General features: G+C 40.7%; 1 protein-coding gene, 2 long non-coding RNA genes and 2 pseudogenes across 11 annotated transcripts in view; 3 read left to right on the top strand and 2 right to left on the bottom strand.

Moving 5' to 3' along the window:
• Positions 1-4,774: 4,774 nt before the first annotated feature.
• Positions 4,775-7,543, bottom strand: LOC124044414 (annotated as a pseudogene).
• A 980-nt stretch (positions 7,544-8,523) lies between these two features.
• Positions 8,524-12,149, top strand: LOC124043871. 8 transcript variants are annotated; one of them, XR_006840395.1, is made up of 7 exons: positions 8,525-8,670; positions 9,428-9,501; positions 9,760-9,812; positions 10,343-10,431; positions 11,042-11,148; positions 11,748-11,833; positions 11,967-12,149. It is a non-coding gene; the product is annotated as an uncharacterized LOC124043871 (long non-coding RNA). The 8 variants fall into 8 exon arrangements; XR_006840401.1 differs by having other exon boundaries at positions 8,537-9,064; XR_006840402.1 differs by having other exon boundaries at positions 8,524-8,670; positions 10,300-11,148.
• Positions 12,150-16,203: 4,054 nt separating this feature from the next.
• On the bottom strand, positions 16,204-19,068 carry LOC124043869 (transcription factor Sp9-like). The gene is made up of 2 exons (XM_046362960.1): positions 18,934-19,068; positions 16,204-18,372 (listed from the first exon to the last, which is right to left on the bottom strand). Exons 1-2 carry the CDS (start codon positions 18,952-18,954, stop codon positions 17,086-17,088), a joined length of 1,308 nt encoding a protein of 435 aa, XP_046218916.1. The 5' UTR covers positions 18,955-19,068; the 3' UTR covers positions 16,204-17,085.
• Positions 18,092-19,826, top strand: LOC124043870. The gene is made up of 3 exons (XR_006840393.1): positions 18,092-18,284; positions 19,042-19,255; positions 19,671-19,826. It is a non-coding gene; the product is annotated as an uncharacterized LOC124043870 (long non-coding RNA).
• A 3,160-nt stretch (positions 19,827-22,986) lies between these two features.
• LOC124043868 overlaps positions 22,987-27,659 on the top strand; it is a 43,141-nt pseudogene continuing 38,468 nt past the window's right edge. Inside the window, exons 1-4 of the transcript XR_006840392.1 lie at positions 22,987-23,168; positions 23,282-23,373; positions 24,753-24,896; positions 25,829-25,956. The product of XR_006840392.1 is annotated as an obg-like ATPase 1 (transcript). The remainder of the gene's footprint in view (positions 23,169-23,281; positions 23,374-24,752; positions 24,897-25,828; positions 25,957-27,659) is intronic.

The following is a 27,659-nucleotide window of genomic DNA, read 5'->3' as shown; positions in this document are numbered from 1 at the left end:
AGTTTGCCAACAGGCACCTAAAGGACTCTCAGACCATGAGAAACAAGATTCTCTGGTCTGATGAAACCATGATTGAACTCTTTAGCCTGAATGCCAAGCGTCACGTCTGGAAGAAACCTGCCATCATCCCTACAGTGACGCATGGTGGTGGCAGCATCACGCTGTGGGGATGTTTTCAGCGGCAGGGACTGGGAGACTAGTCAGGATTGAGGCAAAGATGAACAGAGCAAAGTACAGAGAGATCCTTGATGAAAACCTGCTCCGGGACCACAGACTGGGGTGAAGGTTCACCTTCCAACAGGACAACGACCCTAAGCACACAGCCAAGACAATGCAGGAGTGGCTTCGGGACAAGTCTCTGAATGTCCTTCAGTGGCCCAGCCAGAGCTCCATCTTGAACCAGATCAAACATCTCTGGAGAGACCTGAAAATAGCTGTACTGCAACGCTCCCCATCCAACCTGACAGCGCTTGAGAGGATCTGCAGAGAAGAATGGGAGAAACTCCCCAAATACAGGTGTGCCAAGCTTGTAGTGTCATACCCAAAAATACTTTAGGCTGTCATCGCTGCCATAGGTGCTTCAACAAAGTATTGAGTAAAGGAAAGGGTATGAATACTTAAATATAATTTACATAATGTTTTTTTATTTTTAATAAGTTAGCAAAAATGTCTAAACAGCTTTTTCTTTGTCGCGGGGTATTTATTGAGGTGGAAAGAACTATTTCATCAATTTTAGAATAAGGCTGAAACAAAATGTGGAAGAAGTCAAGGGGTCTGAATACTTTCTGAAGGCACTGTTGTATATGCCGCCCCTCATGAGCAACATGTTTCCCATAAGGACCTAAACTCAGCAAAAAAAGAAACGTCCTCTCACTGTCAACTGCGTTTATTTTCAGCAAACTTAACGTGTAAATATTTGTATGAACATAACATTCAAAACTGAGACAAAATGAAAAAGTTCCACAGACATGTGACTAACAGAAATGGAATAATGTGTCCCTGAACAAAGGGAGGGGGGGTAAAATCAAAAGTAACAGTCAGTATCTGGTGTGGCCAACAGCTGCATTAAGCACTGCAGTGCATCTCCTCATGGACTGCACAAGATTTGCCAGTTCTTGCTGTGAGATGTTACCCCACTCTTCCACCAAGGCACCTGCAAGTTCCAGGACATTTCTGGGGGGAATGGCCCTAGCCCTCACCCTCTGATCCAACAGGTCCCAGACGTGCTCAATGGGATTGATTGCCTGCAATGACAACATGATGCTGTGACACACCACCCCAGGCCATGACGGACCCTCCACCTCCAAATCGATCCCGCTCCAGAGTACAGGCCTCGATGTAACGCTCATTCCTTCGATGATAAATGCGAATCCGACCATCACCCCTGGTGAGACAAAACCACAACTCGTCAGTGAAGAGCACTTTTTGCCAGTCCTGTCTGGTCCAGTGACGGTGGGTTTGTGCCCGTAGGCAACGTTGTTGCTGGCGATGTCTGGTGAGGACCTGCCTTACAACAGGCCTACAAGCCCTCAGCCTATTGCGGACAGTCTGAGCACTGATGGAGGGATTGTGTGTTCCTGGTGTAACTCGGGCAGTTGTTGCCATCCTGTACGTGTCTTGCAGGTGTGATGTTCGAATGTAACGATCCTGTGCATGTGTTACACGTGGTCTGCCACCTCGAGGATGATCAGATGTCTGTTCAGTTTCCCTGTAGTGCTGTCTAAGGTGTCTCACAGTACGGACATTGCAATTTATTGCCCTGGCCACATCTGCAGTCCTCATGCCTCCTTGCAACATGCCTAAGGCACGTTCGCGCAGATGTCCAGGGACCCTGGGCATCTATTTTGGTGTTTTTCAGAGTCAGTAGAAAGGCCTCTAGTGTCCTAAGTGTTCATAACTGTGATCTTAATTGCATACCTTCTGTAAGCTGTTAGTGTCTTAACGACCGTTCCACAGGTGCATGTTCGTTAATTGTTAATGGTTCATTGAACAAGCATGGGAAACAGTGTTTAAACCCTTTACAATGAAGATTTGTGAAGTTATTTGGATTTTTACGAATTATCTTTGAAAGACCGGGCCTGAAAAAGGGACGTTTATTTTTTTTGCTGAGTTTATAAGCTCCGCCAATTCAATATTTTAATTTTTTTCTGCATCATTCATGGGGGACAACATGTTTACTGATGCCTTGTTAACTTATTTGAATGATTCTTGGCTAAAAAAAAAATATATTGTTTTGTTTTTTAAATACACAACTATAATTCCCATTTGTTTTAGGTTTGTGGAGAGTACAATACCGACTGTGCCAGATTAAATGCAATATTCTTTATTATTGGAGTTATTTTGGAGTCATGTTACTTTTTCCTTAATGGGATTGTGCTTATTACTGTTGCTAATAAGGTAATTGAGCCATGTATTCACCTTGTTTGGCATTATGAATGTTTGAATGTCACTTGACTAAAAGAGAATGTACGGTATCATGCACTTTGAAGCTAACTAATGCTGCATGTTCTTCTATGATTCCCAGACTGTTTTTTTAAAACAAATAAACTGCTGTATTGCACCTCTGGCTTATGCGACTCCTTTTATACTGGGTTAAAACAGAACTGATGGATACATGTTGAGGTAAAGTGCGGGTGTGGCTCTTCCTGCAGGGCCTTTCAGTCTTCAGGCATCCTGTTCCACCCTATGTCAATGAAAAGATGTCCTGTCTTTTTACTTCAAATAAACCTATACAAATCACTCAGTAAACTGCTCAGTGGTAAAACCAGGCCAAGCTCTTGCCTCCACTACTGTTTCATATACTAAGTGTATTATTTTTCCATAGTGGGACATGCAGGAGTTGGTCTTGAAACAACCATTGGCCATTTTAGATATGAAAGACCGATCTTAATTTTACTGTAAACCAGAGATGACAATTATATTTTTATGATTATGGCCTTATTTCTATCACAGCATATTGGATGACTCATTCATATTCCATTCGCCCAGCTAAAATGATTAACATTGATTGGTTTAGGTTACGACATGACACTCATTTTCCCAATACCCATCATGAGGTTGCTACAAACCTAGCTTATGAAAAGTTTACAGCGTAAGTGCACAGGTCGAGACAAAAAATGTGAGTAATCACGGTGACAATGACACATTCAATACAGCCTTGCCCACTATTGCCTGCATCTCACTGAACTAGGGTTTAATCGTTAGTCCAAAAGTTGCAAATTAGAGTTTATATTGGACATACAGTTGAAGTTGAAGTTTACATACACCTTAGCCAAATACATTGAACTCAGTTTTCCACAATTCCTGACATTTAATCCTAGTAAAAATTCCCTGTCTTAGGTCAGTTAGGATCACCACGTTATTTTAAGGATGTGAAATGTCAGAATAATAGTAGAGAATGATTTATTTCATCTTTTATTTATTTAATCAGATTCCCAGTGGGTCAGAAGTTTACATGCACTCAATTAGTATTTGGTAGCATTGCCTTTAAATTGTTTAACTTGGGTCAAACATTTTGGGTAGCCTTCCACAAGCTTCCCACAATAAATTGGGTGAATTTTGGCCCATTCCTCCTGACAGAGCTGGTGTAACTGAGTCAGGTTTGTAGGCCTCCTTGCTCGCACACACTTTTTCAGTTCTGCCCACAAATTTTCTATAGGATTGAGGTCAGAGCTTTCTGATGGCCACTCCAATACCTTGACTTTGTCCTTAAGCCATTTTGGGGTCATTGTCCATTTGGAAGACCCATTTGCGACCAAGCTTTAACTTCCTGACTGATGTCTTGAGATGTTGCTTCAATATATCCACATTTTCCATCCTCATGAAACCATCTATTTTGTGAAGTGCACCAGTCCCTCCTGCAGCAAAACACCCCCACAACATGATGCTGCCACCCCAGTGCTCCACTGTTGGGATGGTGTTCTTCGACTTGCAAGCCTCCCCCTTTTTCCTCCAAACATAAATGGTCATTATGGCCAAACAGTACGATCTTTGTCCCAATGTGCAGTTACAAACCGTAGTCTGGCTTTTTTTATGGTGGTTTTGGAGCAGTGGCTTCTTCTTTGCTGATTGGCCTTTCAGGTTGTCGATATGGGACTTGTTTTACTGTGGATATAAATACTTTTGTACCTGTTTCCTCCAGCATCTTCACAAGGTCCTTTGCTGTTGTTCTGGGATTGATTTGCACTTTTCGCACCAAAGTACGTTAATCTCTAGGAGACAGAACGCATCTCCTTCCTGAGCGGTATGACGGCTACATGATCCCATGGTGTTTGTACTTGAGCACTATTGTTTGTACAGATGAACGTGGTACCTTCAGGCGTTTGGAAATTGCTCCCAAGGATGAACCAGACTTGTGAAGGTCTACAATTTGTTTTCTGAGGTCTTGGCTGATTTTTTTATTTTCCCATGATGTCACGCAAAGATGCACTGAGTTTGAAGGTAGGCCTTGAAATACATCCACAGGTACACCTCCGATTGACTCAAATGATGTCAATAAGCCTATCAGAAGCTTCTAAAGTCATGACATTTTCTAGAATTGTCCAAGCTGTTTAAAAGCACAGTCAACTTAGTGTATGTAAATGTCTGACCCACTGGAATTGTGATTCAGTGAGTTATAAGTGAAATAATCTGTCTGTAAACAATTGTTGGAAAAAATTACTTGTGTCATGCACAAAGTAGATGTCCTAACTGACTTGCCAAAACTATAGTTTGTTAACAAGAAATTTGTGGAGTGGTTGAAAAACAAGTTTAAATGATTCCAACCTAAGTGTATGTAAACTTCTGACTTCAACTGTATACAGTTATGTTTATCCCATTCCGTTTGCTTCCATTTAAGAAACGTTTGTCAGTGGAATAAATACACCCCTGATCACATGCAAACACAGTTCACTGTTATAGCAGCCATGCGCATCTATGCGCTCTCTACCTCCCACCTTTTCCCTTGCTTGTGGACTTCCGTACACAACACATCAGCTGTCTGTGACCAGGCAAAAAAAGACAAACTTTCATATCATAACCACTACACACAGCCTATATTGTAGTCACCATGTTAGCTAACGTCATAGTCAACATTCCTACTAGAACTAATGCGTTAGTCGACCCGCTACAATCATACAGTACATACAGTGTACTGTCAGCAAGCAGTTTAGCAGTTACACCACTTACACTTACCTTGAGTTGGAAAAGTTTCAGTGTTGGATAGCCATAGCCAGCTAGCTAACATGGCATCCCTCTCTGTTTGAGTAGGCTAAACTAGCTAGCTGCATTCGCTGGCTAAGTAAATGAAAGTGGGGAAAAAAATAGAACAAAATATAGGTAGCTATCTCTCGCTCTCTCTTGCTTGCATCTTCATTTATTAAGAAATGAATTTGTTCAAAACTGTTCAACTATTGTCTTTCTCTCTCTTTGAATCAACTATTCACCAGATGTTATGCACTGCAGTGCTATCTATCTGTAGTTTGTGTTCGGTACTAGATTGATTCTTTGATCCTTTGATGGGGTGACATGTCAGTTTATGCTGTAAGAGCTCTGATAGGTTGGAGGACGTCCTCCAGAGGTTTTCATAATTACTGTGTAAATCCATGGTAGGGGGTGAGAACCATGAGCCTGCTAGGTTTTTTATTGAAGTCAATGTACCCAAAGGAGAACAGAAACTAGCTATCCTCCGGCTACACCATGGTGCTACCCCACTGAGTGCTGTTGAAACTACTGTAGACCTTTGCAAAACAGTGTTTTAATCAATTATTTGGTGACGTAAATATATTTAGTATCGTTTCTTCTTAATGTTTCACTATTTTTATGACATTCACTGGGGAGATTGGTCCTCCCCTTCCTCATCAGAGGAGCCTTCACTGCTGTAAACACTCATTTACTCCTGGATTGAGTTAGAAAACAGGTGGCCGACCGAAGTAGGGTCTTCGGTACCAGTTGTTTATCAGTTTCTCCATCTCAGCAATCATCTTTTTCTAACTCTCTCATATTCTGCACGATCTTATTTCCTTTATCCTAAAAATAATACAAATACAAAATTAAGCCAAATATTCACTTAAACTTTAAAGAGTTAAGATGTACTGTATCGATTTGGAAAGGTTTTGTACCTTGGTGATATCAATGATGCAGCCACCACCACCACCTGATGTTTGACAAACAGTGGATGTTTGCGATGTGGCTTGCTCTGGAAGCAGGGTATCTTCTTCACAGTGTCATGAGGACCATAACCTAGAGAGCTATTCTGCTTCAACTGTTTAATGTCTTTCACAAAGACAAAAGGTTTGAAAACCGACCTGTTGGGTGAGAAAGGATCCTAAATGTACATACATTTGCATAAACATGAGATGGTACAATAACATGGCTAGGTAGGGTGTGTGAGCGGTGGCCAGCTCCATACTGTACCTCTCAGGGTCAGAAGTTCCAGTGATGCTGTGCAACCCCCGGCAGGTTGGGGTCTGTTAGTACGACAGACACCATGCTTCGTGTTGCCATGAAAATCCCCTCCATGTTGATGCCACTCTCCTTGTCCCTTAGGATATCCATCATTGTCTCAGCAGTGTTATGTCCTAAATACTCATATTCATTGTCAATAGTTCGCAAGCTATATGGATTCAAGGCTGTTTCAAATGATCTCCTCAAACTCAATTCTTCTACGCTTGACTCAAACAACGAAACCTAAAGACGTACATAATCTTCATATTTAACCAACTAACCTTTGCTTCTCTCCAGTAGGTTCTGCACTCCGCAGTAACGGCTGCCAGAGTTCTCTATTCTGGCTGTAGTCATGAAAGAGTACGTCTTGGTGAAACTAAACGGGGCCTTCCCATCCCACCAGCCTGGGCTCTTGGCATACTCCCAGGGTGTTCCTTGTCTATCTTGGTTGTTATTGAGTACTGATTGGAGATATAAAGGATACAACATATTGTCAACAAACAAAAAAACTTATTGCTCAGACTGCAAGTTTTCAAGTTGAGCAAACTCAAACCCTGATAGCTAATAACCTTCCACTCTCTCTGCTGCCCAGTACTTCCCAGACGTCTCAATCATCCAGGCCTCAGTCTTGCCTTGGATGAGGAAGCTTATTGTGGTAGGCAAAGCCAGACTGGTCCTCCATGCAATTTCTCAAATACCGGAGCAATACTTAGTTGAAGAATGACAAACTACAGACAGGAACATACACTGCACAGTATTTTTGTTGTTGTTTCGGCTTTGTACTCCAACACTCACAAATTCACTTAAATATGTATTACAGTAGTCAAAAGGTTAATATTTGGTCTCATTTCATAGCACGCAATAACTACATCAAGCTTGTGTCTACTAATTTGTTGGATGCATTTGCTGTTTCTTTTGGTTGTGTTTCAGATGATTTTGTGCCCAATAGAAATGAATGGTTAATAATGTATTGTGACATTTTGAAGTTGCTTTTATTCTAAATAAGATTGGAATATCTTTCTCAACACTGCTACATTCATGTGGATGTAACCATGATTACTGATCATCCTGAATGAATCGTGAATAATGAGTGAGAAAGTTACCGATGCAGAAATACCATACCCCAACCAGAAAAATGCTAACATCCCCTGTTATTGTTTCATGTGTAACTCTGTTGTTGTTGTTTGTGTCGCACTGCTTTGCTTTATCTTGGCCAGGTCGCAGTTGTAAATGAGAACTTACCTGGTGAAATAAAAATATATTGTAATGGTAAAGAGGTTACCGTGTCCTGAGGGTATGATATTCGTCTGTAACTCTCTCACTCATCATTATTCACAATTCATTCAGGAATATTCGTAATCATTCAGAAACATATTCTATTTTTATTTTAAAATAAAAGTGACAATACATTATTTACCATTACTTTCTTTTGGGAACAATATAAACTGAAACACAACCAAAACAAACAGCAAATGCATCCAACAAATGTGTTGTCACAAGCTTGATGTAGTTTTTGGGTGCTATGAATATGGGACCAAATACTAAACTTTTGACTACTTTAATACACATGTAAGTCAATTTGCCCCAATACTTTTGATCCCCTAAAATTGGGGGACTATGCACAAAAAGTGTTGTAATTTCTAAACGGTTCACCCGATATTTAAGAAAATATCCTAAAATTAAATGTGACAGTCTGTCCTTTATCGTTGTATAATTTCAAACCCAAAGTGCTGAAGTACAGAGCCAAAACAACAACAAAAACTTTTGGAGCTCAGGTGGCAGATATTCACTTGACAAAATCCATGCCAAGGGCCTCCTCGTCCTCGGCACTCTCTTCCCATAGTCGCTGCCCCACACAAACAAACAATTGACCATACACTGGACATTGCTTAACTCAGATTCCAATCCGAAATAATCTGTTGATTTCAGTTTGGTGCTTGTTTACCTGTCGCTGCAGCCAAGTACCGGATCACAAATTGTAGACGACAATATAATTTTTACATGTCCCCCCCGTTCGTTTTTACTTTCAGTTTATTTTGTTATTTACCAGAATTCACAAGTGCGCAATTAATGAATGTTGTGAACGCTTCAGTGTTGTTTGTAGTACGTCAGAGGTCACGCACAGAGCTGATCCGGAAGAAGATTTTAACCACGTTGTTTTGTTTTTGTCAGCGCGAGCTGGCTAACATTTCGCTTTGAATTCCCTAACTAATTGTTCTTCAGCCATTGGGAAGTAATTTGCTAATTGTAAGTGCAATAAAGATTTTCCATCCTGTTTCGAAGTCAAATATATAAAAAGGTGGGTGGCTAAATAGTTGTTCTAGCCCAGCCTTCCTCACTAGTAAGTCATCTATGGTAGCTAGTTTAGCTAGCTAACAGTTGATTGCAGATGTTCCAGATACATTTTATCTCCATATCCATATCTCCAATACTTTTTATTTCGTCTCTCATTATTTCCCCACTGAAAGATATTGTAGCGAACGGAGGCAAACTCGGGTCGCAGGAGTAAAAGGCAAACACCCAACGCATCGCGCCATTTAAACTGGGTTAACCCACTTGTTGGGTATAATAATGTATATTATAGACTGGTTGGTTTGAGCCCTGAATGCTGATTGCTTGACAGCCGTGGTATATCAGACGGGTATGACAAAACACTTTTACTGCTCTAATTATGTTGGTAAACAGTTTTATAATAGCAATAAGGCACCTCCGGGGTTTGTGGTATATGGCCAGTATTGGCTAAGGGCTGTGTCCAGGTACTCCGCTTTGCGTGTTGCATAAGAACAGCCCTCAGCCGTGGTATATTGGCCATATACCATACCCCTTCGGGCCTTATTGCTTAAATATAATTAACTAGGATTGCTACACTGCCTCATCCGAACGCGAACGCATGTCCCGTGCTTCAACTATATATTTTGTCTTGTGTAAAATCACAGCTTTAATGTATCATATAACAGATACAAGCCATTGTCTGGCATTTGTGTTGTTAAAACCATTCTCATAGGCTGTTGGTGGGAGATGATCGTGTGAAGAATGGTCTCAACCTCATGTATGAAGCTCCACCTGGGGCAGACAAAGGTAACTACATCCATCTTGGTTCTGCATCTTTACCATACTAAATAATACAAATCAAACCATATGACTGCACACCTTCCACCCACACTCTGCAGTCTACTGCGAAGGGGAGAGCAAGGAGGTGGATGTGTCCCTCTCTTGTTCCCAGATGCATACTTGTTTCTCAAAGCAAGCGTCGCTAGTTTGGTAAATGTTGTAGACTGAAGGCCATGTGTTAGCTTATTATTGTTCAAAATGTTACATTTTGATATTATTTTACAGGAAGGAGAATCAGAATACAAGTTTGAGTGGCAAAAGACGTCCCCTCGAGGGAAGTAAGTAACTAATTGTGTTGATCAACATAAATATTCAGATGACTTGAAGCCTACTATTAGAGGTTACCTTTGCTTTTGGGGATACTTTCATCTTTTTAGGTATGCCAAGGATGTCATGGCTCGTAAACTTTTGGGTAAATTAATATTGTGCAGTTTTCCCATTTGTGTTGAATTAACTTATGACATACCTATTTATGACAATCTACTGTTACATGTGATTGCTAGGCTAAATATTGTCCTATTAACAAAATAAATGTGTTGGCATTTGACACTTGGTGGTGCTAAAGTCAAAGGATGATATCTAACTCGGGATAACGATGTGTTTATTTACATTATGGCAGGTGTAGTATATGTGCTTTGCTTGTCGTCGTCGCAATTGGGTTGTATGGAAGGTGTTATAAGTGATGGAATGAATGGATTTAAGTCCAGTCTAATGACCTGTGATTCTCCTGTGCGCAATGTGAACTGCATCGTGTGTCACAAATAGGGCCATATGAATGCAGACAGTGTACCCTCTCTTTGGCCTGTAGGGGATCAATGCCAGCGCTGCGCCCACAGAGAAAGCAGGTACCAATAACAATCTGACCTACCTGGATGAATAGAGGAAAAGAGTTGACTGGTAATTCCAAATAATAGTTCACAGATGTAGCTAATGGTTTATTTTAAACTAAATGTTATCAAGGTTTTTTTCTTCATATTTTCATTCTCAACAATAAAATCCTCCTTTTTATTTTTGCACTGACTTTGAAAGCATTTGAACAAAGAACTTATGATGCAGACAAATTGCAATAATAATGTGTCCCAATAGAATGGGCATTCAGTATTACATTGGATATTTGTGGTAACTCTATACTTGTAGCAGTAGTTGCCATCACTCCTGGTGTCCTGTAGAACTTCCAGAGTGGAGCTGGTTCTGACTCCTACAATCAGGAAGTGAAGTAGTAAAGTAATGTTTACAGAGGGAGAGTCCTGCGCATGGAGTTGATGGTGGAGGGCGATAATGGAGCCCCTCCTGTGCTGGGAGAAAAATGCATTTATTGTGTATTCTGATTCCCCTAACCACTGCTTTGGGAGAATGATATTATATGATTTGCTCAGCCTGAAGATGAGTGAGTTGATTTGGTGTCCCTTTCTGTTAACAAAGCCGGCCCTGAATTCCCCACTGCGGAAGCAGTGGCGGATGTGGACAGGCGTCAATGGGACTTTGAGGCTGTGATTTGTGTTAACAGGTCCGTCGATGCACCCCTCCGAGTTAATGGCAGAGATGCGAAACAGTGGGTTTGCCCTGAAGAAATGTGTCCTTGGAAGAAATTCTTCTGTTTGTGATCCATCGCAGGTAATCTTCTGTTCTTCTTCCCTGCATGAAGAAAAAGACAACAATATCCATGGCAGATCCCCAGTCTAAATGTGATTGCTGCAAAATGGCCAATTATCAGAGTAAACCACAGAGCTCTTCCAGTCGCTGCAAGTTTAGTCAATTGGGCAGATGTGATGAGACTAACTGTTAAAATTATAGGAGTGTTGCAACACCAGATGTAGCAGTATATAGTTTAACCCCCCCCCACAATAATCTCCCCTCAAACAGAAATCAACAGAGGTTATTCTGCTCTTACTTGCTTCACTTCGATGTGTTTATTTACATTATGGCAGGTGTAGTATATGTGCTTTGCTTGTCGTCGTCGCAATTGGGTTGTATGGAAGGTGTTATAAGTGATGGAATGAATGGATTTAAGTCCAGTCTAATGACCTGTGATTCTCCTGTGCGCAATGTGAACTGCATCGTGTGTCACAAATAGGGCCATATGAATGCAACCATTTGTGTTTTTTCTTCATATTTTATTCTCTAACGTCTTTATTCATGTTTTGTTAGCGTTTGATGCATGCTTTTTAAAATGTTCATTGTTTGATTTATTACGAATTGTTTTTATGCTGTAGGAGTATGTTGTCAATGAAGAAGAGGAGGATCCTGAGGTTGAATTCCTGAAGTCGTTGACCACTAAACAGAAAGAGAAGCTCCTCAGGTAGGAGAGCACCACCATTCATACGTTTAGTTGTTTTGAATAGAATATGCTTATTGTAAAATAAGACAAAAGATGATTATTGCAAAAAAAAATAAACATTATCTACTAATATGACATTGTTTTCATTTTAAAGGAAACTTGAGGGTCTACAAAAGAAGAGTGAAGGACCGTGATAGTAGTGACAGCTCCAGTGAAAGTAGTAGCAGTGACTGACTGACAGCTCCAGTGAAAGTAGTAGCAGTGACTGACTGACAGCTCCAGTGAAAGTAGTAGCAGTGACTGACTGACAGCTCCAGTGAAAGTAGTAGCAGTGACTGACTGATTCATGTTTTGTTAGCGTTTGATGCATGCTTTTTTAAAATGTTCATTGTTTGATTTATTACGAATTGTTTTTATGCTGTAGGAGTATGTTGTCAATGAAGAAGAGGAGGATCCTGAGGTTGAATTCCTGAAGTCGTTGACCACATTCATACGTTTAGTTGTTTTGAATAGAATATGCTTATTGTAAAATAAGACAAAAGATGATTATTGCAAAAAAAATAAACATTATCTACTAATATGACATTGTTTTCATTTTAAAGGAAACTTGAGGGTCTACAAAAGAAGAGTGAAGGAATAAAAGCTCCAGTGAAAGTAGTAGCAGTGACTGACTGACAGCTCCAGTGAAAGTAGTAGCAGTGACTGACTGACAGCTCCAGTGAAAGTAGTAGCAGTGACTGACTGACAGCTCCAGTGAAAGTAGAAGCAGTGGCTGACTGACAGCTCCAGTGAAAGTAGTAGCAGTGACTGACTGACAGCTCCAGTGAAAGTAGAAGCAGTGGCTGACTGACAGCTCCAGTGAAAGTAGCAGCAGTGACTCAGACTGACAGCTTCAGTGAAAGTAGCAGAGGTGACTGACTGACAGCTCCAGTGAAAGTAGCAGCTGTGACTGACTGACAGCTCCAGTGAAAGTAGAAGCAGTGGCTGACTGACAGCTCCAGTGAAAGTAGCAGCTGTGACTGACTGACAGCTCCAGTGAAAGTAGAAGCAGTGACTCAGACTGACAGCTTCAGTGAAAGTAGCAGCGGTGACTAAGAGTCTGAAGAGAAAGAAGAAAGGCAAGAGAAAGGACTCCTGTCGTGATGACAACACTGAGAGTGATGGATAAGTCTAGAGTAAGACCAGGCCCAACCTCCAGACAGAAACAGCACAAAGATGATACCAGAGAGGAGAAAGAAACAGTAGAGATGAGACGCGACAGCAGGGATGGGCAGAGAACCAGCAGCAGCTCCCAGCCTGGCCCAGACGGAAGCAGAAGGAGAGAGATATAAAGACAAGGTTCACAGTAGAGATGAGGCAAACAGTAGAAGAGAGATGGATAGAAGTAGGAGCAGAGATGGAGCAAAGAATAAAGCAGCCGCAAAGGGAGGAGTAGGATCCTAGATGGAGGGAGGGAGAGAGGGAGAGAGGGGGAGGCAAAGGGAGGAGCATGAGCAGAGGGAGGGAGAATGAGAAAAGAGCCAGGGGGAGAGCTGAGAGAAAGCACTGAACTGTGAGAGTAGACAATCTTACAAATTGGGCCAGTGATACCATTTTATTTTGCTGATGTAAACATTTTTGACACGTTTTGACGATTTTACGATGCTATTGTTAATATGTACATTTTTCTTGGTGGGCCCACTTATTAAACAAACACATATAAACCAAAGTTTTAGTAACACCATGTTTTGGTGTTGCATGCTAGTTGGCTGCTACGGTCAAATGAGTGCAGGGGCGTATTCATTATGCCGATTCTGTTGCAAAATGTTGAGCAGAAGCAAACTGAATGAAACCGGGAGGGGCCTACCTGAATTTGACCAATAGAAACTGTTCAAAATGTTCCATTTTGCTACTGTTAGGACTAGTGATTACACCCCTGCTCCTCAAATAGTTCTTATTTTCATCCACTAGAGGGCAGAGTAGACCTAAAATAACTTCAACCACAGAAATATTTAGCATTTGTCAGATTATTGAACAAATGCTTGTCTTGCATGCACTATTATTGATGGTTGTCACTTTAGTCCAGAAAACCCTCTTCAGAATTCTAATAAAAAATATTATTGCAACTCGAATTTTAAAAATAGTGAACTGTGTTCACATGGTTGTGACCGTTCTTCATTACATGTGTTACAAGTCTAGCTTAATTATGTAGGCTTGTTTCAAAGTGGTCTTCTGGAAGTGGCCTAAACGGGAGCATGGTTGACTAATGACAATCAATCTATGATTGTTCATTATGCGATGCATAAGATTAGGCCTGCGTAAGTGATTAGTGTGGAGACGTCAAGTTTGTTTCAAATATTTAATACTGAATACTTAATTCTGACTCGAGATCAATGCATGAAACTTTCGTCTTTGTGCAAAACCCAGTGCATGATTTACGCAACATTGCGCGCCTATCGTCCTTTAGAGATTACTTGTTGCATTACTTGCATGACATTATCATAATGATGGGGCGGCAGGGTAGCCTATGGTTAGAGCGTTGGACTAGTAACCGCAAGGTTGCAAGTTCAAACCCCCGAGCTGACAAGGTACAAATCTGTCGTTCTACCCACTGTTCCTAGGCCGTCATTGAAAATAAGAATTTGTTCTTAACCGACTTGCCTGGTTAAATAAAGGTCAAATAAAAATGATGTACAAAACAGAGTCGAGTTCCTATTTGTTTTGGAGACATATTTTATGGCAAAGAAATAACAACTCCTGCGTCGATATGATTTGTTAAGAATTCCTGATCAGGAAAATGAATTTCTTACATGTTTTATTTTATTTCAGTCGCTTCAAATGTGTATGTTCTGTATAGACAGACCATGTAACCTTTTGCAATGATGCCCCGAGGTGTGCACCTAAAAACTGTAGACCTATGCCAATTAGTTTGATTCATTGTTATTTTATCATTATCACAATACAAGTATTTTTTGTGACCTTCCATAGTGAGCGATGAAAAAAAAAAAAATCCTGGAGACAAGAGGAGAGTCGCCCGAGGCCTTGAGCAGTGAGATGTTTTCCCGTGTCCCGTAAAGTCGCACTGGTTCTCTTTGACCTCTCTTTTATTGTGGCTTGAAAACAAAGATGACTTCTGCCTAATGCTCAGCGAGAGGGCATTTTCATGGAAAAGTAACAAAGCGATAAATGGCAGCACTTTACTGTCCGCAACCCCAAGCGTCTCTCTTCCCGAAGCATTTTAACGCACCGAAACTCGTGTTGAATTTAACGCCCTTTTGTAGCCATAAAATAGCAAACTATGCTCATGAATTACAGATTAATACTTATTTCCGTTGTTATGAAAATGGATCGAATTTCAAATTCACTCAAGTGTAATGAAAATATATTTGCCCACAAGAAAACTGTAATTTACTTAGTGTGTCTATGCAGCAAAATAACAACCATTTTTTCTGAAGAAAAAAAAAAGAACATAAAATCACTGCAAATAAACCACCATTTAATTTTTTAAAATAAACATACACTTAACTGAAGGCTGTATTAATTGATCATGAATGTTCGGTTATATAATATTAGCCTATTGAATAGTCCTGTTTTATTTTGCCTGTAGACCTCATTTAAAAGTTCACATTTATATTAAATGACAAATATAGGCTATAATACGTTGTCTTTCCTAAGCTGTTTATTTTTAAACTCGAATTCGTGGTTATAGATAAATTTACATTTGATTTTTTTTATCGTTATTTTCGTGATCTCAAAGCCAGCCACACAAAAGGAAATGAAAATAATTTCTCTATTGCCTTCTGGTCAATTGAACTTCCTCTTCAGAAAGAGGTTATCTAGATGAGATGCCTGTCCCTAACATATTCCCAGGCCTGGGCTCACGCTGTAATTATTCCCCGGGTTTTTCTTTGAGATCGGACGCTGCACTGGGTAAGCACAAAGAAGTCAGAGAGCATCCTTGAACCCTTTCAATACGGGGCCACTGATATTCAAATAACATGCAGGAACCATTTGACTGCGCCGCGACAAGAGCATTTCAATTTCATCATTTGCATATGGCTTTTTACCCCTTTTCCTTTTCAAAAGTTTAGAAACAGTTCCCATAACATCAAATCAAGTGTAGAGTTTCAAGGAAAGCTTAGAGATGCTTTATCCTTATTCTTGGACTGCCATCTTTCCGTTTGACATGCAAATTAAAGCAGTTAATTTGGACAATTAAAATAAATATTCAGGGGGCTTTTGTCATCAAAACCCCCTGGAAGCCCCCAGATAAAGTAAAGCTGAACAAATGATGTCTCGGAGATTAATTAGATATTTGATAAGACACGAATCCCTAATCGCAAATACAAGACACATGGGGTTGCGATGTGCTCCAAGTCATAATTAATACCATTTAACAAGATTTTCATTTGGGCATGAAATGTCTTTTCCGGGGCATTAACTATTGATTTATTCCTCAGAGAGAATGCACGTCAATGTGCGATTGCCTATATCAGCAATGTATGATTGATTTTATGTAAAGGAACACTCTTGCCTATCTACATTTTAGGTTTGGCAATCGTTCATTTTTACCATTTCTACCATCACATAAAATACCTTGGTTCATAATTTATTTTCATTTCGCATAATGAAAACAAGTATGGGACCCAATACAGTGAAACATTCCCATCACACGACTGCTGCCTCAGATTTTAGATCGTTTTAATTATGACAAAATGAAAGTCTTATACGTGTGACTTTATACAAGTAAACATTTATATATTTTTTTAGCAAAGAAATGAAATGGTTAACTGAATTTAAAAAGCTGTGTACATACATATCCACAAAGTGCGTTGAAAGTAAACTCCCTGAATTTCAGGATCCCAAACACGAATAAAACAATCATAATTCACATTTACATGAAAATAACACATTGTTTGTTGTCAATATGTACAATATGATGGCGACTCACATGGGCCAACCAAGTTCATTTGGGTTAGCTCGCCCCTTTTAAGCACTGATCGTAAAAAGTACCCCGCGGTTCATTTTTAAGTTGACAGCTTTATAGTTATGTCATTTTCACATAATATAGAATAATTCTGCTTTTCGTTTGATGGTGAATAACGAGTTAAACATAATCAATATGGTGTTAAGTTTGAATTATTTTTTGTTTTCAAATGCTTTGCGTAAAATCGTATTTTCCTCCAATACTATCTCTCAAACCCAGACCCGTTTTAATACATGTACCAGTTTTGATAACCTACTGGTCATTTGCTTTATAAAGTTAGTTTCAAGGTCATTCAAATAACAGCCATTCAGTGCTCGTCATGAGGAGATGGATCCTTGATTCTGGGGTTTACCCCGTCTAAAATGAGTTCTGGGGACTCGGACCTGGGGGTCTCCAGGTTACTGGTGTCGGTGTCACTGTCGCTTCCCTTTTTGCCTTCACCACCACCGGCAGTGTGGGTTTTAATGTGCTTGCTCAAATGGTCGCTCCTCATAAAGCGCTTGTTGCATACTGGGCAAGCAAACCTTTTCTCGCCGGTGTGGGTACGGAGGTGTCTCTGAAGTTCATCTGATCTTGTAAATCTTTTGCCACAAAAAAGCCAATTGCAGACAAATGGCCGCTCGCCAGTATGCCATCTCAAATGGGCTTTAAGGTGAGAGGTTTTGCCATACACCTTACCGCAGCCTGGAATGTGACAGCTGTGAAGTCCTTTCCTCCGGAGGCTGGCCCCCGCAGGCCCCAGCCGCTCAGCCTCCTGACAGTTCGGACAGTCGCACGTGGCTCTGCCAGAGTACCTCCTGGATGACCTTGAGGAACCAGAACTGGAACCTGAAATCATAGCGTTGGCGGCAGAGGCGTCCGTGTATGTTGGAATGACTGTTTTGAATCCCTCTTGTGTTAACAGGTGTTGGCTGGTTGATAGAAGATGCGATGCCGTGGGACTTATACCGGTTGAGCTGAATGCCGAGTGTGTCAAAGTGGAGAAGTCAGGGTTATAGCCACTGAGCTGAGAGTGTATGGCTTGGGGGGTCCCGGAATGCAGGGAGGTCTGCAGCGAGCTTGCAGGGTTTTGGACCTCGAGCCATGAGCCAGGGTTGGTATGAACGTCCCACCACGCGGACGCCCCATTAGTAACATCGCCCGAGATGGTTGAATGGAAACCAGACTTGTACCACGACTCATACGGATGTGCCATCCCTACCCTCGGGTACAAGGTTTCTGCTGATGTGTGGACTTTGGATATGAAGGCTGATTGCCCAGACTCTTGAGACGAAATGCTTGCTGAGTTGGAAAAGAGACTGCTGTACTCTGTGGAAAACGCAGATGTGGTCGGGGAGGTGGAGGCTAAGCAGAACGCGCTGTTGCCTGTGCCAGTAGTTGATGTTAGTCCGGTCGATCCGCGGCTTGTTGCTACAGTGAATCCAGGGAGACTGGATCCCAAGTTGCAACTAGAGGAGGATCTTTTCCAAGGATGAAATCCGCCTTTTGAAAAAGCACTGGAATCAGGTAGAGTGGTAAGGGGACTGGTATTGCCAATTTTGTTACAAGTAGCAGCCAGCATAGCTAGAGGTGTAGTTCCAAATCGTGGTTCTTCCTGCAGAGAGATAAATCACTGTACTTTAGAACATTGCAAGCAACATTTACCATTTTCTTTCTGTAAATAAGATGCATGCATTTGCTAGAAGTATAATTTGCGTCTGCCTATGTGGTCGTCCAACCGTTCGGTTGTTGTGCTTGTTTGGATAGCAATTAGTGCATAGGCTACACAATTATTTACCGCATTGGATTCAAACATACATTTAGTGAAAATGTTAATTCATAAAGGATGTATCGAAATGTGAACTAAATATCCACTGAACCTAATAAACAGACACAATCATGGAGGAAATACAGTAATGTCACTCAGTAGAGAGTTTACTGCAGGTCTCGAAAGTTTGCGCATGTGGGTAGCCTATTATGAAAGTTGGCAAAAACAAAAATGATTTTGATTGAGGAAAATTACAACATCTACACAAGCACTTTCAATACCTACAGTAACAACAAAGCTCAACGATAAGAGAACAATGACCGAAAAGTAGCGCATACAATTTAGTAAGTGTGAAAGTATAAAGCCTATTTCACACATGAAAACCAATATATTTTTTTGTCGGCTTACCCCAAGTATAGACGTAGCCATATCCAGGGTCTTTGCTATGTTGAATTGGTCACAATTCTGCAATAGTGTACTTTTCCAATTCGACTCAGACACTTTGCTTTTCCGTAGTCACACGATTTCTCTCTTGGCTCGGAGCTCCTACACTACCTAGTTGTAGAGAGCGCGTTCTTTGAAGTACAGCTGGCAAGAGCAAGCAGCCAATCTAAGCGCTGGATTCTTGGCAAGAGGACGACGTCAGCCAATGAGAGATTCGACCAAGGACAGAAACGCTAAAGCTTCATGCCAATCAATAACTCTTGTGCGGATTTGACTGTCAAGCAAGGTACGATTTGGTATTTTTATACATGTTATGTATTCTCCCATCAAGGCTCAATGTGCTCTATATTGTAGAATCGAGATCATTTTGGTTTAAGCTAGTTCTCTGCAAGAGGTAAGAATTTGATATGATTTATTTAGAGGTATTTTGTTTCTGTTGCATTTCAGAAAGCTTTCTGACCAATTGTTATTTTTTTCAACTGCAGGTTCTTTGTTTCTCTAGGCCTATATAGACATAATTGTAAAATATAATGTTCTGATGTATAGCTGCCTCTGCTTTTATCCCTCGTGGAGTCCCAAATTGTTTTATGTTTCATGTCATAACATGAGGGGATTGGTGATTATTTAAAAAATATATATATGTACGAATTACGGTGCCTTCATATTTTTTTTTTTAAACTGAGGATTTCATGCACTTTCAGGAATGGAAACGTCTTCATAGACGCAGGGCATGTGCATGCTTACACCGTACCATGAAGTTAAGCAGAAGTTCCCATGTACTCACCAGGGGGCCAGAAGTGCAATAAACGGACCCATTATCAATAAACAATGGCTGACTAAAGTGAAGACGCTTACAATACAAGGTATGTCATACAACAGGTGAATTATCTTAAAAGTTTCCATAGGCTCAAGCGGTGTTGCCATGTGTGCGTTTAAGAGGCTATTGGGGACTTGTTTTTAATCCGTGTGTGTGCGCGTGTGTGCGTGGAGTGCGCTCGCGCCCGTCCCCCTGCCTGTCTGTGCCAATTTACGCGCGTGTGTTGAGGCTGTACAGTGGGGCTTTTCGGTTAATTAAAAAGTGACAATTAACTCGATGAGTGGTTGGTGTTCTAAGTGCTACAGCCTGGAAACTAAAAATATTTGAAAAATATTGCAGTCATAATAATCACGAGATGTTGTTTCCCTCATGTCAGCCTGGCGAATGCATTTCATTCAACGATGCAGGCTGATTTAATATGGCACAATGAAACCATAGAGCATTCCACACTAAAGATTTAGGCCAACTGAATTATAACGTTTGGAGATACAATTTGAACCATTGAAAAAACATGTGGAGCGCATCAACATTAACTTTTTCTTTCGCCAAATTACTATATATTTTTTTCTTCCTCTGGAATTTATAAAGATCACAATGTAATATATGTAAACGTGTTTCACAGCTTGTTAAAACATTTGGGTAATGACATAATGTAACAATGGCCTGCTTTGGTGTGACTCTTCATCCCTTAAAAAGGTAAAGCAATTTTCCATAGAATGGCTTCGCCAAAAGCTGTGTATTACAGTATTCAAAACGAGCGAATAATGCACCATTATTGAGCTTGAATGCTGCCAGTCAACCAAGCGCAATTTGTTCAAAGGCTTCCTCTGCTTTAAATCCCCACCTTTTGAGCGGCGAATATAAAACAATTTCATCAAATCCAACGAACGGAGCCGAGAAAAGTGCTTCATTTTTGCAATCATTGCAATTTTAGTGGTGTGCTATTAGCACTATTCAATGTCGATTATGCATTAACAAATGTGATTGCAATGCCAAAGTGTCTCGAACAGCGTGAGTGTGTGCGCGTGTAATTATTATTATTTTTATTTTTTTTATTTTTTTATTTTTAAAGTAGAGTTCTAAATGTTTTGGAGTGTAATGCACCTTTGGTTAAAATGAGGACCGTGTCATTCATTGTTTATTTTATTATTTTTTATTTTGCTATGTATAATGGTATTCTGGTATTATCTGTCTCTTCGTGTTTTATTTATATTTATTGGTTCGAAAATAAAGATAAAGGATTTATCAATGAACAAGGCGAAGATAAGGCCCTCGATGGAGTGTTTATCCCCACATTATTCAACATCTAACTGATTATTGAAACACTTCTGGAAATAAAACAAGTAAGGAAATGTATAACGAACAAAAACTTTAGTAACAAAAGAACACGAAAACAATTAGGATTAGATTATCTTTCAAAATTACAGGTGTTGGTTCACATATGATTGCCAATACTCATTTTCAATTGTGTTGACTTTTTAGTCTTTTTGAATGCCATTGTAAATTGAATTTCATCATGTAGGCCTACCATAATAACAATGTGATAGCCTGCGTAATAGTTGGTAGTAGGCCTACCCAATGCCAACATCCTTGACGAAATCTTGTCATTAAAAATATTTGAACAGTGTCATTCAAGTGGGAATTTGGAGTTGAATCTCGCATGCAGGACTCCACCCGAGAGCACTTTTCTGTGGCAATTAGGAGCCTATTACAAGTCATTAGATTGATCAATGTACCTTAAACAATGAGAATGATTTATTTGGTAGAACAAAACGCTGTGCATCTATTGTGGTGAGGCTAAGTGACGGTGCATCCATCAAGGCGTTCAACGACAAAAGATAAATGATTAATACAAACCTATTCATTTAAACTCTTGATACAAAAGGCTTTTGACTTGCTTCAAATCTAGATTATTAGAGGCTCGTTTCCTGCATGTTAAACGACTCAGGGTGCTGGATTAGACCAAGTTTTCTGGTTGGTCCCTGCAGTGATTCATTTGCTTTGGTTTTGAGGAAAGTTTATTTGTGGACAATTAACTAATCGGTGTAATCTCATGGTCGAGAGTGGCGGAGGTCCACAGGCCTACACCTGTTTCTGTCCAAGAGGGGAAACAATTTAGGGGCAATGATGCCATGCTTCAATTCTAAGTAGTTGTATATGTTAATTGATGTCATTATGTGAAAACAGGTGTATGATAGTCTACTAAATCCGACAGAAACGTTAAATCAACTCGGCCTAGCCTAAATGCTTGTTTGGGTCATGGTGATTGGTAGCCTCTAAGATAGAAAACAATATTTTATCATAAACTCGCGTTTTTTGTATATTGTCAAATCTATAACACGTCTCTTTTTATACGATTTGTAGACTAACGCACGAGATCATCGACGTGAGTCTATTTTTGCGTGTGCAAAGACTTGCATGCCATGCTGTTTTCCATTAATTGTCAATGTACAGTATTCAACCTGTTTCTCAGCCATGTCTGCCCGGCTCTCGCACAGTAAGCATTGTTGGACACCTTTTACATTTTGCATCCGATGTTTGTAATTATTCTGGTTGTCAAGGGAGTCAAAAACAAATGCGGGAAGACTTGTATTCACTATATAATGGTGCATAACAGGAAGATATAGAATCATATTCCTGTTCAGTATGAAATATAATTTTATTGGGGAGGGAGATAAACCAGAGCGACAAACCAGTCTGTTGCAAGGAGTAGCCTAGAAGATTCACCTTCAGGGGCGTAATGGAACCAGAAATCGGCCCTGAAATGTCAAACACACCAGCCCATTTTTGTTCCTTGAGGTCCCCACAAAATGGACTAGCACATCTGGTATTTGCCCAAAATGCCAGATGGCCGCTCTGCCCCTGTTCGCCTTGTTAAAGGCACTATAGTCCCACAGCTGCTTACTTGCACTGATTTAACCCTCCCTGATAAGAGGTGCAGACTAACCAGCACTCCCTGCCACTGTCATATTGTGCGTGAGGGACTGTCATTTTGGTTACATGCCTGACACTTGGATAGGCTCCTGTAATAACTCCTACAGTTGCCGATATTGGCTTGTACATGTGTTGTCTATGTTCTGTGGTGAACCTTGGCTCAGCTCACAAGTACAGTAGGCCTAACATTAACAAGTGTCTGCTAAATTTAGAAACATGGGTCAGCTACCAGTGTCATCTTTCATTTCAGCCAGACGCATGTCCTAGTTTAAGGGTGAGGCGTTAGCCAGTGTGAGTGAGGTCGACTGAACTTGCTGTTAGCTAGACCGCTATTAGCTTCTTCTCCAGAGCTTACATTACCAGCAATATATGTTTTTTTTTCACTCTAAGTTGTGAGTAGATTTAGTAGGCAGTGAAAACTGAAGAAAAGGACATGGCTCCCAAGAAGGTGTGTTTTGTGTATACTATAGTAGCTCAGGCCAAAGCTGAATGTGTAGCCTCGATTTACATAACGCCACGAGGTCTGACTCGCTATGGACATTGACACATTGTTTTTATTAGCAGAAGGGAGGTGATGGACAGCAGCCACCACCACTGATTGGACGGTTTGGGACTTCTTTGAAAATAGGAATCGTCGGATTGCCCAATGTAGGGTATGTCTATAGTCGTTACATATAAACTGGAAATATACATTTGACTGCTTAACAACATGGCCTATGCATTTTTAAGTACAGTATTAAATGTATTCATATGGCTCCCATGAGCCAGTGTAAAGGTATTCTGGTCATTCATTGACTAGTTCATTACAGGCCACATGCCATTAGGCTTTCACTAGACTAGTGGACACAGGTCATGGAGTGCATGCATTTCACTGTACACGTGAACCTAAAGGTCGCAAACCCCACACCAGTAATTTCATTTGCCTAATGTCATTCAATAATTCAGAATATTGACTCACTCTTAAACGTAAAATATTAGAACAAACAGACACAAAATGCTTTGGATTGATACATGGGAAGTATAAGATCCAACTCCGATAAAGACATACAACAAACGATACCATGGTGTATAATCCGAAAGCCTACCAAGCAGCAACAGCTCTCACACTATGGTCTTCTGCTATTTCCTGTCATTTACACTGTACAGGGATCAGGATGGTAGCACGAGTGTTCTTTGGAGATCATTTCTCCCGTATGAAATAATAGCAGGCATGTGGCTTCAACAGGATCACTGTCCTCACCCTGCTCCCCACCCTGCCTAGCCCCCACTGCTGTTGACCTGGCCTCATGCACTGTGACGGGCTGATGAATAGCGACATGAGAGCTGATTGAAGTGACATGGTTTTTTGTCCACCACTGTAGGCAGAATAACAAATGTAAATCTAAAGCAGATTGTGTATTTCTGAAGGTGATCTAAAACATCCTTGGAATATATGATAACGGAACAATCCTGTGATTATAAGATGAATCCATGCTGTATCACAGCAATATCCGGGCAATTCCTGTCCTGTCGGTTTTGGAGTCTAAACCAACCAATCCTTAAAATGTGGAGCGCACCAGGTGAGGGGATAAAGATAGAAACGTCCAGGATTATATTTAACTGCCTTGTCGTTATTACACTTGCATTCATTGAGTAGTCAGTGCAACCTGAAGCACTCTTGAGGTGCTTGTGCTGTGGAACAGAAATCGCTCAGTGAGCACGACATGGGGCTATGTTTGGCTGTACCCGTTCAACAGCTCAGATCTGTCAGGAACGTAATTGTCCCCTGGATTCCAAGCACAATTGATCTATTATGGGATTATCTGACCTTGTAATTGGGCTTAGTGTTTCACAATCAGGCCATTTATGATTCTGAAGATCAAATGTTCAATATATTAGATTGACTTCTTTGTCGTAGTGGAGAATGAAATGGTCTTTCTGCCTTGCAGGCTTTGCTGAGGTCTTTGAATAAACCAACATCATACTCTCAACCCATCAGGATCCACCAACAGTTTCTGGGATGCGTTGACCTCTGTGCTGTTTTTATTTCTAGGAAGTCAACCTTTTTCAACGTACTGACAAAGAGTCAAGCTGCAGCTGAGAATTTCCCCTTCTGCACCATTGACCCAAATGAAAGCCGAGTGCCCATTCCAGATGAACGCTACGATTTCCTGTGCCAATTCCACAAGCCTGTCAGGTATGGGGTCTCACTGTTCACGTATTATTCACACTTCAGACTTGGGATCTCTGCCAAATATGTATAGGCCACAGCAAGTATACACTACAGCGACATGAGAAAATACAGAAATGTTGTTGACATTGAGTTGCCAGTCCTTTACCATACATATGATAACTGCAGTTTTTCACGTTATTTATTTTTATTTTATTTTTAAGTAAGAGGCCATAGCATTTATGTGTCAGTAGCTGGCTATCATATGTCATTATGAGCGAGGTTAGACCAGCCTATTGGTTTAATGTGAGAAAGTCATAAATCACAGCACTGAACCAATATCTCTCTGTCTCCGGGGTTGACGGTAGTGCAATATAACATGTTCAGCACTGAGCAATGTGAAACGTTTCATTATGACTCTGCTACGACGTTTCCATGAGCAGTATGACACACACACCATCACCCTTTAGTCATAGCTCTTGTGTCTCAAACCATACATTCCAGAGTATTAGGTGCCTGATGATGAAATCAAGGCATGGCACCACTACCTCTGTTGTTGTAGTAGAAGTATAATTGCGAGGTGTAGAACCAGTCTTAGTGTACAGGGTTCTGCTGGGTTTTATTCTCATTTATCCACATTGAGTGGGAAGGCTCATAGAGCCGAGGCTCAAGGGATACCACTTACTCTGACAGATAGCTAATACCCAGTAGCCAGAGAGAGGGGGGAAAAAAACATTATTTTTATGTATGTTGTGTATTTTTCATAGAAATCTTAGAAACTGTTTGACCACCAAGAATCTACCCTGGTAGTGTTGACCCATATCCAAAAACGTAAGAAAGACTGATTCACAAGCTGTGGGCTTGTCTCTGTATTTTATTATATTAGACTTTAGTCATTAGCTGACTTATATAACCCCTGTTTCCTTTCCACTGCCTTAACTCCACTGCCTGTTCTGCAGCAAGGTGCCGGCCTTCCTGAACGTGGTAGACATAGCAGGACTGGTGAAGGGAGCTCACGCTGGCCAGGGTCTGGGCAACGCCTTCCTGTCCCATATCAGTGCCTGCGATGGCATCTTCCACATGACACGTGAGTCCCACCTGTCAGACTATAGCACACTGCATATCACTCTGTAAAATGACCTGCTTTTCATCTGGTTAAAGAGAAGAATTACTGAAAATGTATTTCATACCTCCCTGTCGTATGTTGTTGACAGAGTTTTTCTACCGAGGCCTATATTGTTCTGTCTGCTGGGTTCCAAGATAAGCACAAAATTCAGGGATAGTGCAGGTGAAGCCAGACCCAAAACTCACATTCCTATCCAGAGTTTTTCCCTGAATTGGAATCGGAGAAAAGGGAATGAAAGGAGCCGTGTCTGGTTTGGGAGACTCACTGCACACAATCGGTAGCATGCTCTGAGGTTGGGAAATAAAACTTGACTCAGAGGGATGTCTTTAGTGGCTTCCTGTGACCACAGATTATTGTAACTTGATCCCGAAATGTCACAGTTGATTATGGTTGAGCACAAGAACTGAAAGTAGCCTATATGGCAAAAATACAGTAAGATTAAAGGCCCAATGCAGCCGTTTTCATCTCAATATCAAATCATTTCTGGGTAACAATTAATTAACTTACTGTGATTGTTTTCAACTAAAATGGTCAAAAAGACACAAAAATAGCTTCTCAGCAAAGAGCAATTTCTCAAGCAAGAATTTTGCTAGGATTGTAAAATAAAAACCAGCTGTTATTGGCAGAGAGGTTTGGAACTCTCTTTCTTATTGGTCGATTAACTAATTTACCGCCTGGAGATGTCACCAGAGGGGTATCCTGCGAAGCAAACATTTTCTAAATCTAACCAGCTTCAGTTAGCATCACATTCCAGCTCAGGATTCATCCGAACTACAGTACGTACTACAATGGTGGATATTGCTTGTCCGTCTGCCGCTAACTCTGGGAGGCTTGTAGCTGTGCGCGTGCATGTCGCTGTTCAAACACCGAACTCTTCATTGAGACATTGTTGAAACCGTCAACCCATGGGCAAGTCAGTGCCACATTTTCACTTGTGCCAAAATCAAAATGAAGGAAAATGCAAATTCAGCAGGCTGTGGTGTGAAATAGGCTTTCAGAAGTGCAATCTTTATTTTATTACTTAGAGTTAATGCCATCTTTGATGTGCTTATCAATACATGAGCAACTTTCATCCCACTCCTATCGATAAAATAATGTTATTAAGTCATACAAAAGTTTTACATTTCAAATGCATTCTGTCATTACTAAATAATGTGATAGGTATTTTACTGTTTTCTAACACACAAAAAAACATTTGATGAATAACATTTTGAATCAGCCGTCTTCCTCAAATGAAGGGGATGATGACGCAATCTTTGCAAGAGGGAGGGAATCTGATTTCATTGGTCCTCAACTCGCGGCTCAGTCATTTCATTTAGGGTAAGGGGAGTTAGCTGTGAGTTAGCCTGCCCCGGAGCAGGTTAGTTCTGAAGGATTCATTGCCATAGAAATTTAGCTGACTAAAAGGTGAGCGCCACTTTCGTATGACTGGTTATCCCGAGTTGAACTCAGAGTTGACCAAAGTTACCTCGCTAACTCCTCAAACCAGGTATGTAGGATACCCCTTAGGCAGGCCAAAACAGACTGAAATGGCAGGCTGTCTTTTCAAACAGCTCTTACACTAAAAGGGCATTATCATCATTTTCACATTTTCACAGTATTATTCTAACCTCATAGTGTGGAAATATACACTGACTATACCAAACATTAGAAACAACTGTTGA

The sequence above is a fragment of the Oncorhynchus gorbuscha genome, linkage group LG09 (assembly GCF_021184085.1).
Source record: "Oncorhynchus gorbuscha isolate QuinsamMale2020 ecotype Even-year linkage group LG09, OgorEven_v1.0, whole genome shotgun sequence".
Lineage (NCBI taxonomy): Eukaryota > Metazoa > Chordata > Actinopteri > Salmoniformes > Salmonidae > Oncorhynchus > Oncorhynchus gorbuscha.
Note: the sequence above shows the minus strand (reverse complement) of the source record. Positions and strands in the feature narration are given on the sequence as shown.

What these genes read in the sequence shown, in the direction of transcription:
- LOC124043869 (XM_046362960.1), bottom strand. Translation starts at nt 18,954, where the DNA reads ATGGCTACGTCTATACTTGGG. An exon ending in TGGCTACGTCTATACTTGGG is followed by an intron (nt 18,373 to 18,933) that starts GTAAGCCGACAA and finishes ATCTCTCTGCAG; the next exon opens with GAAGAACCACGATTTGGAAC.